The sequence below is a fragment of the Capricornis sumatraensis genome, chromosome 17, assembly GCF_032405125.1.
Source record: "Capricornis sumatraensis isolate serow.1 chromosome 17, serow.2, whole genome shotgun sequence".
NCBI classification, from domain to species: domain Eukaryota; kingdom Metazoa; phylum Chordata; class Mammalia; order Artiodactyla; family Bovidae; genus Capricornis; species Capricornis sumatraensis.
Window position 1 is genome coordinate 52,147,947 of NC_091085.1, and position 13,621 is coordinate 52,161,567.

At 45.2% G+C, this 13,621-nt stretch overlaps 1 protein-coding gene across 5 annotated transcripts in view; it reads right to left on the reverse strand.

Moving 5' to 3' along the window:
* Positions 1-13,621, reverse strand: part of SFSWAP (splicing factor SWAP) — an 80,220-nt gene that overhangs the window by 2,561 nt on the left and 64,038 nt on the right. For 3 of the 5 annotated variants that reach the window (XM_068989733.1, XM_068989731.1, XM_068989734.1), the window contains one exon: positions 11,039-11,164. In XM_068989733.1, coding sequence (XP_068845834.1) covers positions 11,039-11,164 — 126 coding nt within the window. Of the gene's footprint in view, positions 1-11,038; positions 11,165-11,795; positions 12,632-13,621 lie in introns of those variants that run through there. The other 2 variants (XM_068989730.1, XM_068989732.1) reach the window with 2 other exon arrangements.

The following is a 13,621-nucleotide window of genomic DNA, read 5'->3' on the forward strand; positions in this document are numbered from 1 at the left end:
CATGCTACGTCCTGCCCTGTGACCCTCCTTCCCATGCCCCTAAAACACCTTAAGAAAGAGGGAACGTGTGTACGTGGTGAAAGCGTGGAAGTGCAGATGGGCACTGGGCCCCTCCTCCGGGCTTCTTCTGAAAGACTACCTGTTGCCAGTCCTTGAGAAGCCCACCCCAGCACACAGCACAGGGGCCTCTGTAGCCTGCCCTTTTGCTGTGACAGACCATTTCTGGGAGATTCTTTGAAGGCATAGGTCACTGTGAATTTCATGAGCCTGACGCCCAAACTGTGCAGGGTGCCAGCTGGTGGGTGGATGACAGGCTCCCAGTGCTATCGTGACCCCTGCAAGTATTTATTGCTCTAAATACGGACACCCCAGGTCACCGCCTGCACAGCTCAGACTCCTCTCGGCTCCTCAGGACTCAGGCATCTTGCAGGCCCTCCCTAATCTGCAGATACCCCAGGGTCTGTCCTCACGTCCTCTCACCATTTCACCTGCCACCTGACCTGTCACTCACCAGGGCATTTCCCTGGTGCCTCGATCCACCTTGGTAGCAGAGTGTGGGGTCCAGGCAGGGCCACTCCGGGCACCTGAGGGGGCTCATGCTTGAGTCCCATAGTTCAGCTCCCATGGGCCCCTGGCGTAACAGACTGCTGAGCCAGAGAAGCAAGGTGATCCTCCTGTCTGGTAGGGCATAGCTTTCTGGTCCTGCCTCAACCACAGCACCAGAGCGTGGCCGCAGGTGGTGACAGCCTGACGACTTCAGCTGCGGGAAGTGTCCCCCAGTGAGCTGGGCTGTGGGCAGGTGGCCTCTGTGCAGGCCTGGATGAAGAGAAGTGGTCGAGAAAGAAGAGGCTGTTCCTGGGGCTGGACACACAGAGGTGGAGTGCATAACACCACAGGCCTACTTCCTATACTGCAGAGGTTTTGTGAATTTTTGTCTATAAACACATGCCTAGGATTTCAAAGGAAGCAGGGTTAAAAAAAAAAGTGACTTAACCCCAAATCTAGCTAAGCTCCTGTGGCTGCCGATATGAAATAAAGGTAGGTTAGCAATCCTGACCTGTAAATCACTACAACTTGATCTCATAACAAAACTTTCTAAGTGTTTGCTTAAGGAATTAAGTAATCTAATTATTAATGGACCCACTGCTCTGATTTCTAGTACAGATTAGGTTGGTGCAAAAGTAATTCCGGTTTCGCACTGCTGAACTTTGCTGTTTGACACTGGAATACATTCTTAAAAAAATGCGGTTTTGTTATATACATTTTAACACACATTTCTTGCTATATGGTTTTTTTTGCTAATGACTTATTACTTGCTGTTTATATATTTATTTTAGGAATGATGTGAGATTAAGAGCAAATTCGAGCGATTTTCTTATTAGAGTTCAAAATGGGTCATAAAGCATCAGAGACAACTCACAACATCAACAATGCATTTAGCCCAGGAACTGCTAACCAAAGCACAGTGCAGTGGTAGTTCAAGAAGTTCTGCAAAGGAGATGAGAGCCTTGAAGATGAGGAGTGCAGTGGGCGGCCGTTGGACGCTGACAACGACCAACTGAGAGGATCACTGAAGCTGATCCTCTCTTACAACTACCCGAGAAGCTGCCAAAGAATTCAGTGTCGACCATTCTACAGTCTTCTGGCATTCGAAGTAGATTGGAAAGGTGAAAAAGCTTGTTAAATGGGTGTCTCATGAACTGACTGCAAGTCAAAAAAACTGTCCTTATGAAGTGTCATCTTCCCTTATTGTACACAACAGCAACGAACCGTTTCTCGATTGGCTTGTGACATGCCACAAGAAGTGGATTTTATACAACAAGTGGAGACAACCAGCTCAGTGGCTGGACCAAGAAGCAGCTCCAAAGCACTTCTCAAAGCCAAACTTGCACCAAAAAAAGGTCATAGTCACTGTTCGGTGGTCTGCTGCTAGTCTGATCCACTACAGCTTTTCGAATCATGGTGAAAACCGTTACATCTGAGAAGTATGCTCAGCAAATGGATGAGGTGCACTGAAAACCGCAACTCCTGCAGCCGGCATTGGTCAACAGAACGGGCCCAGTTCATCTGCACTACACCCGACCGCACACTGCGTAACCGGCGCTTCAAAAGTTGAACTGGGCTACGAGATTTTGCCTCATCCGCCATATTCACCTGACCTCTTGCCAAGTGATTATCACTTCTTCAAGCATCTCAACAACTTTTTGCAGGGAAAATGCTTCTGCAACCAGCAGGATGCAGAAAATGCTTTCCAAGAGTTGGTCGAATCCTGAAGCACAGATTTTTATGGTATAGGAAGAGACAAACTTATTTCTCATTGGCAAAAAAATGTGTTGATTGTAATGGTTCCTATTTTGATTATATACTGTATGAATCTACCTTCATACAGTTTAGGCTTTCTCCTGTTAACTGATACCTGAGTTGTTTCCAATTTTGGCAATTACGAATCAAGTGGGCATTTGTGGGCAAATGTTTATGGGGAGTGGACACCTGGGACTAGCGGAGTTGGGCCGTGGAGCAGTGTTTGTGGGACTCTGTGAGAAACCGCCTAACTGCTTCCCAAGTGCTGTACCACCCTGCCCCCGCCCTGCAGCTACGTCTCAGGATTACGGCTGCTCACACGCTTGTTGACACTCATTATGTAATACCGGGCTTGCTTATTTCCGGCTATTCCTGTCAGTGTAAAGAGCACCTCGTTGTGGTTTTAATCTGCATTTCCCTAACAGATGACTAATGAAGCTAAGCATCTTTTCACACCCTATCTTCACTGGCTATTTAAATATATTCTTTCTTTCATGCACAGTATTTATTAGTTGTTTGTTTATCAAGAGAAACTATTCCGTGGCCCAGATATTCATAGTTCATACTTCAGGAACACAGGGTAAGTGACAAACTACCACGGAACTCAACCCAAAGAAATCCTTTACATTCCAAAATCACTCTGCACTCTGAAAGACACCAGCCTTCCTCATCTCCTCCAGATCTTTTACGGAATCAAAATTTGTGTAGGAAACTGCGTATGCCTTCTTTCCTGATTCACCCACAGCAAACTTAGAGAGAAAAACTCAACTCCCAGGCACACAGTAAATGCTCCAGCAATATGAAGCAATATGAAGTCGCAGATGCTTGACCAGAAGGCTGTGCATCCAAGCGCTCATCGAGAACTGGAAGCCATGGTAATTTTTCTCCTTGACAGCTCAACAACAACGTCCTTCCAGGCTGATGCAGACGAGGACCTTAAATACATTCTGTCATGAAACGTCTTTTCAAGCAGTCTGCCCCTTTCCTATGGGGTTGTCTTTTTGGCATTGACACAGGCCTTTGTCAAAGATACACACTGTAAATATTTCTCCCCGTCTGGGGCCTGTCAGTGCAGTTTCTTAACTGTGCCTTTTGAGTGAAATTGTTAATTTCAATGAAGTCAAATTTATAATCTTTTCCTCTTATGGTGGAATTTTCTATATCCTCAAGATTCTCTGTCACTTCATTAAATGTATTCTCCTTATTTTCTTAAAAAAAAAAACAACACACACAACAGAATGGTTTCAGTTTTCACATTTAGGTCTGTGATACGTCTTAAATTAAACTTGGTATATGGGGTACAGGTCACTGTTCTTCCATTTTGATATCCAGTTACTCAAGCAAATTTTGTTGAAAAGGTTTTCCTCACTGCACTGTTCGGCTCTTTACCTCTTACAGGTGTATAGTACATACTGTCTGCTTGATGAAGCTTTCTAGTAAGTCTTGGATTAGTAGTAAAAGTCTTCCAATTTAGCTTTCAAGTGTCTTTTCTTTTAAAATTTTCGTTTTGTTTTTGGCTGCGCCGGGTCTTTGTTGCTGCATGCGGGCTTTTCTCTATTTGTGGCGAGCAGGGGCTACTCTCTAGTTGTGGAGTGAGCTTGTGGCTTCTCTTGTTGCAGAGCACGGGCTCTAGAGTGTGAGCTTCAGCAGGTGTGGCTCGTGGGGTTAGTGGCCCTGTGGCATGTGGGATCTTCCTGGACCAGGGATTGAACCCGTGACTCTGGCAATGGCAGTAGGACTCTCAGCCACTGGACTACCAGGGAAGTCCTCAAGGTTGTTCTGACTGCTAGTCAGTTTGCCAGTACCTACAAGAAGCCCAGGAGAGTTCTGATGGGGACTGTATTGGATCTACAGATCAATCTGTGGAGAAGAGCATCTGACTAATACTGAGCCTTCCAACCCATGAATACGGACTTTATCTCCATTTCTTTAAGTTTCCTAAACATTTTATCTGAAATGTTTTATGGTTTTCATTGTAGAGAGATCTTACATGTTTCCTTACATTAATCGATATGTAGTTTGCTTTTCTGATATTGTTATGGATGGTACTGCGTATTTCTGTATACTGGCATAAAACAAAAAATGAAGTTAAAAGCCTCATGAGAAGAGTTGACTCATTGGAAGACTCTGATGCTGGGAGGGATTGGGGGCAGGAGGAGAAGGGGACGACCGAGGATGAGATGGCTGGATGGCATCAGGGACTCGATGGACGTGAGTCTGAGTGAACTCCGGGAGATGGTGATGGACAGGGAGGCCTGGCGTCCTGCGATTCATGGGGTCGCAAAGAGTCGGACACGACTGAGCGACTGAACTGAACTGAAGACAGAAATAAGAGGTTCCTCACGATTTCACACAATTATGTAAAAAGACACAGTTTACACTTCCCTTTGCAACCTTTATGCCCTCTACGTCTCTCTTGCCTTACCGTCCTGGCTATGACTTCTGTTACACGGCAGACACCCTGGCCTTTTCTCTAATCTCAGAGGAAGGCGCTAGGAAGTGTGATGTTAATTGCAGGTTTTTCAAAGATGCCCTTCAGGAATTCCCTGGTGGTCCAGTGGTTAGGACACCACCTTTTCACTGCTGAGGGCCAGGGTTCAATCCCTGGTTAGGGAACTAAATTCCTGAAAGCTGCTGGGTGCAGCAAAAAATAAAATCGGATGGAAAAGATTTCCTTCTATTTCTGCTTTTGCCAAAAATATCCCCCCCCCCCATTTTTCTTTTAATGGATGGGTGCTCAACTGTATCAAATACTTTTTTCTGCATCCATTGAGATGTCATATGATTTTCTTCATTTATTTTGTCAACACTGAATTACAAGGACTGGTTTTTGAATGTTAAAGAACTCTGCACTTCTGAGACAAATCCCATTTGGTCCTGATGTGTTAGTGTGATCCTTTTAGTAAACTGCTACACTCAAATCAGCTAACACTTTGTTAAGAATTACTGCACTTATTTTCCTGAGAATATTAGTTCATGACTACGTCTACACCCCCTGACAAAACACACTCCCCACCACACGGATGTGCACACGCCTGCCTATCTACTTCAGGTGGCCTCATGAAGTGTTCTCTCTTCGGTTTCCTTTGAAGTGTGTTCTGCTTTTTCTTGAGCGTTTGTTAGGCTCTGCTGATGAACGTCATCTGGGCCTGCGTTTTGTGGGAGGTTTGGACCATAAATTAGGTCCCTTTAGCAGATGTGGAGATGTTTGGACTTTCCATTTCTTCTGTTGTCCATTTGCACTTTGTTTCTTTCAAGGAAACTTGTCCACTTCACCTAAATTGTTAAGTTTACTGGCATGGTATTTATTTCCTTATTATTCTTTTAATATCTCTTGGGTCTTTCATTCTTGATCAATCTAAAAACAGATTAATCAATTAAAAAATCATTTTCAAAGAACAATCATTTGGTTTTACTATTTTCCTCTGTGAGTCTGTTTTCTGTTTTGTTGATTTCTGATCTTACTTTTATTATTTCCTTGCTTCTACTTACTTTTGGTTTCATTTGTTCTTCTTTTTTCTAGCTTAAGACAGATTAGATCACAGTTTTTTGACTTTGCTGTTTTTTTCATATAAACATTTAAAGCTAGTAACTTCTTTCTGAGCACAACTGCACCCCATAGACTTGAGTGTTACATTTTCATTATTATTCATTTCAAACTATTTTCTACTTTCTCTTGTGATTTCTTCTTTGACCTATGGGTAATTTTCAAATATGTTTATTTTCAAATATTTGGGATCTTTCCAGATATCCTTTTACAGATTTTCATACTTAAAGTCAGCCTTTCTAGGTGGTGCTAGTAGTAAAGAACCCGCCTGCCAATGCAGGGACATAGGAGACTCAGGTTCAATCCCTGGGTTGGGAAGATCCCCTGAAGGAGGGCATGGAAACCCAATCCAGTATTCTTGGCTGGAGAATCCCATGGACAGAGGAGCCTGGCGGGCTGCAGTCCATGGGGTTGCACAGAGTCGGACACGACTGAGCAACTTAGCACGCACACACACTCAGTCATGTGGTAGGAAGACACGTTCTGTGTTATCTGAACATACTGGCACTAGTTCAGCAGTACAGAGAATGGTCTAGCTTGGTGACTGACCCGCGCACGTCATGACGCGCACGTCATGAGAGCGTACACGCTTCACTGCAGGGCGTAGTGTTGGTGCTGCTCACATTTGCTGCTTCTGTACTGTTATACTGCCTGCCTTTTCCCCTTTAATTCTTTCAGTTTCTGTTTCAAGTATTTTAAAGCTTTTATTCAACGCTTACATTTAAAACATTATGTGAATCGCCAGTCTATGTCTGATGCAGGATACAGCATGCTTGGGGCTGGTGCATGGGGATGACCCACAGAGATGTTATGGGGAGGGAGGTGGGAGGGGGGTTCATGTTTGGGAACGCATGTAAGAATTAAAGATTTTAAAATTAAAAACAAACAAACAAAAAAAAAAAACAAAAACATTATGTGCTCATGAAGAACTGATCCCGTCATCATTATGAAAAGGCCTTCTTAATTTCTAGCACCATTGCTTCAAGTCTATGTGGTCTCCTATTAAAACAGCCATATCGCCTTTCTTCTTATTAGCCCTGCATGGTGTATCTTTTTTCAGTCTTTTAGATCTCAAAGTATTTGTGTATTTCAAGTGTCTCTTTTAAGCAGCTTAGTATTAGGTTTCGCACTTTAACGTAGTCTAAATTTCTGCCTTTTAACTAGTGCTTTTGGTCTACTTACATTTAATGTAATTATTTGTATAGATGGTGTTAACAATCCCTTTTGCCTTCCAGTTGTCTATTTGTTCTTTTTCCTTTCCCTCTGCACTTTTCCGCTTTCTTTTGCATTAATAAAGCATTTTTAATGTTCTCTTTAACAGTCTCTATTAGATTTTAGCCTTTCTTAATTGGTTGCTCTAGGGAATTATGATATGCAACCTTCGACAGTCATAGTCTACAATGAATTAATAACACTTCATGTATGATGTAAGAACCGTAGAACCGCAGTATATTTCCACTCACTCAATAAACATTTACTGATGTGCTCAGTGCAGTGCTGAGCTCTAGGAATTCAATGCTAATCACCCCTTCCCCAATCAATCACTAACTATTTACTGTTATAAAGTAATGGGGACTTCCTGCTGGAGTATATGGCAATATGATTTGGCTAAACATTTTCAAGAATTTTACTTTAAAAAATATTCACTCTGCCCAGATTTAGATTTCTAAACACTCACTAAAAAGAACCATGATTCCTAGGAGAAATGACTGACCCCAGGTCCAAGGTAGGGGAAGCACCAGCTAAACCTACAGTATCTTGGGTCAAAAGTGACAAAGTGCTCAAGGAACAATGGGGTCAAATGTGAGACAATGTCACCATCAAATGGAATATAGTGGCAATGGATTATTATACAACCAATATAAAATAAATTCCCCAAACCCCAAATCCACAGTGATACTACACAAAGGGTGGGGTGTCTTTAGAGAAAAAATGAGGAGAAAGCTGATAGCAACAGACATCTACACTGTGCAGCGCCGCCCACAGGTCACCTGCCAGTTCAAAGAGAAAGAGGCGCAGAGCAAGTGCAACCTCAACCGAGTCATCAAACTCAGAGCCACTGGTAATGGGACAAAGGGGCACTTGTGCATCTGTGTGATACCATGGGCAGTTACCCAGCATCATTTATACAGTATACAGTGCTCTCGCCCCAGATACTTAACAGCAACACAGCCAAGAGGACAAAGTAAGACCACCCCAGAGTGCGGAGTCTTCAATGACCTGGACTGGCCTGGACTTGTATAAGTCATGAAATACACACATAGAAAGGTGGGAGGGAGGGAGAGGAAGAGAGAGGAAAGCAAATGTGTGAAAAACATTAACAGTGAATTGAGCTACAAGCTTCATGCAGATGGCTGTTCACTGTACTATTTCTATGTAAATTCAAAACTTTCTAGTAAGTTAAAATTTAAAAAAAAAAGTCAGCAAAAGCAGCATTCAATGATCAGCTTGCAGGAATAATCCTTCAAATCTGGGAGGAGGCACCTTCCCCTCAGTTGGGGGACCTGATGGGATTAGTCACCCTGACTTGGTGCATAATTAGCTACCTGCTGCTGTGCTGAAGCAGAGAACCCCCCTTCCCCGCCCCAGCAGCTACTCTGAGTAGAAGGACAGAGGGAACAGCCTGACTGTTGGGTTTATATAACTTGCCCGCTAAAAAGCATATTCTGGACCTAGAGACAACTCTAGGTTTGTCATAGCTTTTCTTCTAAGGAGCAAGCATCTTTTAATTTCATGGCTCCAGTCACGATCTGCAGTGATTCTGGAGCCCAAGAAAAGAAAGTCTGTCACTGTTTCCATTGTTTCCCCATCTATCTGCCATGAGGTGATGACAAACCTAGACAGCATATTAAAAAGCAGAGACATTACTTTGCTGACAAAGGTCTGTCTAGTCAAGGCTATGCTTTTTCCAGTGGCCATGTATGGATGTGAGAGTTGGACTGTGAAGAGGGCTAAGTGCCAAAGAATTGATGCTTTCTGAACTGTGCTGTTGGAGAAGACTCTTGAGAGTCCCTTGGACTGCAAGGAGATCCAACCAGTCCATCCTAAAGGAGATCAGTCCTGGGTGTTCATTGGAAGGACTGATGCTGAAGCTGAAGCTCCAATACTTTGGCCACCTGATGTGAAGAACTGACTCATTGGAAAAGACCCTGATGCTGGGAAAGTTTGAAGGCAGGAGGAGAAGCAGACAACAGAGAATGGAGATGGCTGGATAGCATCACCGACTCGATGGATGTGAGTTTTAGCAAGGTCCAGGAGTTGGTGATGGACAAGGAAGCCTGGTGTGCTACAGTTCATGGGGTTGCAAAGAGTCAGACATGACCAAGTGACTGAACTGAGAGATAACTCTGTGAGTTTATAATCACTGCCATGAAATCGACCAGTAACCATGCACATGTTCAGCTCTTCGGGCTCCCCCTGAATCCACCACCGCCCACAGCCCCTCAGAGTCAGGCCACAGGATTAATCCCATCCACCAGGGCAGGGCAGCTGGGCCCTGCAGTGGGATCAATCTTGACTTCTTTTGTCTGACTTAAAGTTCCGATGATAACACAAGCTCTGATGAATCCCAATATAATTACCACAGTCTCAAGTAATAGCTCTTTTAATGCAAAGGCTAACTTGAGGGTAAAGCAAGAACTCTTCTGTTAGAGATTTTCGGCTACAAGGAATTAATTTTAGACCATGCCCTTTACATATACCAAGGGTGATGATAAATTTCAAATGTCAATTACTTGCATAAAGAATAAAATTTAAAATGGACTTCACTTTTCATCATGTTATCCTGGAACAGTCACGTATGCTTAGTGAGGGATTTCTAAGGCACAAAATGAAATTTATAAACAGACGGAATGAGTCTGTACATGAAGCCTTTGCTGAAATATATTAGCTTCACAGCTCCTTTCTGATTTTTCTGTTTTAAATAAATAAGTTGATATTTTATCATTTAATGGAACAATCACATAACTAGCCAGACTGCAGGAACATTATCTGGCTAGTAATGCCTTTTAGAACTCTCCCTGTTAAAGGCAGTGCTGATGGAGGCGGGTCTCTGAGGCAGGTTTGGGTGATGGTTGGGTTCATTTGCCCAAGAATTCAGATCTGTCCTCTGGAAGGCTCCAGAAGGTTCTGGAACTCCGGATGTCCTGACACACACACACACACACAGACACACACAGACACAGACACACAGACACAGACACAGACACACACAGACACACACACAGACATACACACACAGACACACACACACACTGAGCAGCATAGCCTCATGCAATCTGAGACTATGATGGGCAACAATTGCATCCTGCCTGTTTCTGGACACCTCAGTCGCCGGGACAGCAATATTCCTGTCTACCTACAACAGCTGGGGCCTGCTTAACCCCAGAGCCAGGGCACAAAAAGCAACAAGCCTCACTTCTGGGGCAAATGGAAATACAGAAGCCAAATGACTTTAAAGTATTCAGGTGGCATCACCCACACTGGACGGGATGGTCTCCAGATGGCAATGCTTAGCTGAGAGGGAAATGCCCACTGGTCCACCAGCCACCAGCTCTGCTCCTGGCTTGGATTCTGTGTCTTCTTAAGTCAGTGGTGGTACTGGGGCCTCTGGTGGCAGAGGTCAGCCCTAGAGCTCTCTCCCTGGGAGCGAGAGCGGGGCCCTGGCTTGCTGAGTGTCAGAGGCCCAGACCAGGGTGGCGGTGATGTGGGAACCTGGCTCCCTCACCCTCCTCAACAGACAGGTCTCTTCCAGTGGTCAAGGGGTCAGACGACGGACCCTGTCCCTTCTCTCTGGCCCACTCCTGGGAGCCAAAGCTGGGGCCTGGCCACCTGAGCAGCAGGGACCTACTTGAGACTTGAACTTCTGATTTTCCTCGTCACTCATCCCTACTGCCCTTTACCTTCTCAACAGGTAGAGGATAAGGTGCTGTGTGTGGGGGTCCAGAGGAGCAGCGAGACATGGGGAAAATGGAGGCCCCACGACCCACTGCAAAGACAGACGGTCCCTGGCTCTAGCACGGCAAGTTCCCCTCTGCCTGTGAGAGTTCCAGAGCAGTGGAAACGCTGCCAGGACTACTCAGGATCTGTCAAAGCAGCTGCTCCCCTGGTTCCCAACAGCTCTGTGCTGCGGACGCGGAAGCCCCACCTTCCCAGTTCAGGTCCCACGTCCGCGAAAGCTCGGCTGCCTACCTGGACCGGGTCCGCTTCCTGCTGACTCCAGGGCTGTTACTCATCCGGTAGGCGGTGGGGACGCTCCTGTCCTCCCGTCGTCTCTCGGGGGAGTGCGCTCGTCTCCGAGGGGACCGGGACCGGGACCTGGGCAGAGGAAGGCAGGCGTTTCAGTCCTCTGTGTGTGGGGGCAGGGGAGCACCTCCACCACTGAGGTGGCGGCCAGCCCTGGCCTGTTCTCTGAGGCCCGCCCCCAGCCTTCCTACTCTGCCGACCCAGAACGGGATCCAGGCTCAGGGGCAGAGCACTTGTCACGCCAATGCTAAGCTTCTAACTGGGGCACAACTCATGCTGAGGCTGGAGCCACGCGCTCTGGGCCGGCAGCGGCCAGCTCCCCGACTGGGCATCTCCCTGCGGGTCTTGGTGGACGTGGGCCTGCTGCTGCTCTTCCTCCCTCTTGCCTTTGCCCCAAAAATGTTCAGCTCACTGATATTTCTATCAAAATTAGGGATGGAAAGGCACTGAGACTCTAGTGAGTTTTTCTACTTGTTCTGAATACTGGCAAGAGGAAAGAACTAAACAGAATAAAGTTAGAAGGTGACTTGGAAATTTCCCCTGTATGCACTCATCTTATGGGCTCTCAGCATGAAGAACCGGCTGCAGGCCCACTGGTAGGAAGCCTAAACCTTCAGTCCAATTCAGACCATGCCATTCCCATGAAAGTTTTGGCTAAATCATTTGTTTCTGAGATTTCTAATGTTTTACTCTTCCCTTTCCTGAGCCTGGAAAGGGACTATTCTATTCATGCAGTGTCCCACAGACACCAGCACACAGAGCTCTAACTCCAGACCCTCACCTGTGCGGGCAGGTCCTTAAGAAGAGACCTTTAATAATGGGTTTAGGACTCTTATTTAAGTTTTTTGTCCAATCAGTGAAAATACTATTTTTAGGAAATCTGAAATAAGCAGATATCTGAGCTAAAAAAGAAAAAAAAAAAAACCCAACAACCCCAAAACCAAAACAATTTATTTCTGTTCTGTTTCTATGACAACACACTCAAAACCAATGTAAAGAAGAGATGTTTTGATTTTTGTCATCTAAAAAAATTCTACACTGAACCATTCCAGTTACAACCAAACCTCCCAAACAACACACATGGTTGTTGCAAAGATCAGCCTGTAATCACATTCCACCCTCCGTGTCATGGAGAAAACCCTGAGTCATTCCTGAAAAAACACCACAACCACAGAATGAACCTGCTCCGGGATCAACTCCCCTCGACTCTGGGGCTCCTCCCACACAACTGCTTCTCAGCTTATACAGCGGTTTTGGTTTTCCAGACCTTTCCTAAGATTTAAGTAACAGATTACAAAAGTGAGGTCAGTCAGACACCTTGACATTTTACCAGGTTTCCCCTCAAAAGAGCTCCAGGAGGCAAATCTGCTCGTGGTCGAAGCTGCCTGATAACTGTCCCGCTCTGCTGCTGCTGCCACTGCCGAGCTGCTCTGACAAGGCTCCGTGCTCAGCGTCCCTGGGGAGGCTGTGGGTCTGTGATATGGAGGTACACACTTCACATTCAGAATAAAATGTGCTGAGCTGGGCAGCGCTAGAACCCTGAAAAAAGGGCTCTGCTTAATCAAAACTATAGTACCTATGGAACGCTCAGACGCAGAATTCTACAATAAACTCAGTAATCAGGAAAATGGATTAGTTCTTAATGTTTGCAAATTCGTAACTTTGAAATACAATACCATTTAGCAGTGGCTATGAGTATTAGATTTCTTTAAAGTAAAGTGGCTGTTACCAGTAGATTTCAAGTTATCTGGGAAAAAAGCCCATCTCAGAATTAAGGGCTGTGAGCTATGCCAGATAATACTTGGGTTTTATTTTGATTAAAGAAGCTCTAATGTTTTTGTTCTATTAAGTAGGCTCTTAATATTGCTACCACGACACAGTGCAGGAATCAGGAATTCCATTCTTTACGTAAATCATCTGTATAACGTGACCAGAGGCCTTCTTATAGAGATGCAATAGTCTGAATTCAAAATACTTCAAGCATAATGCAACTTGGATATTTTTTTTCTTAAATAATCATTACGGTTTGCTGTCAAATAAAAGCATAAGGAAACCTTTTGTCTGAATGATGAGATATTTATAAATAGCTGCTTCTACCAGCGTTTAACCACGTCTGCGACCCACTTCTTCACTCCTGTTCCTTTCCTGCTCACAGGTCCTCATGGAACCGAACGGGTGTTGCTGGTGCCCTGGCAGCAGGGATCTGGCACCAACTGGCGTGAATAACCAAGAGGATCCCAGGTTCTACTGAGATGTATTTCACTTCTGAGCTGTGGACCCAGCTTCTCTCACAGACCCTCTCTCCTCTCCTGAGGGGCCAGTGTCTCCCACAGCTTTCTACCCCAGCACTGTTATCAGTGGCTGTGGCCCTGTCTGGGGATACGACTCACTTCCTGGAAACCAGCATGGGAACTGTCTCCTCGTGGGAGCATCAGGGCCCCACGCTCCTTCAAAGATCAGGATTGGGAGATGAACCACTCACTCACTGACTAGATACGCAGCTTATCAGGGGGGAGAAGTGAGGAATTA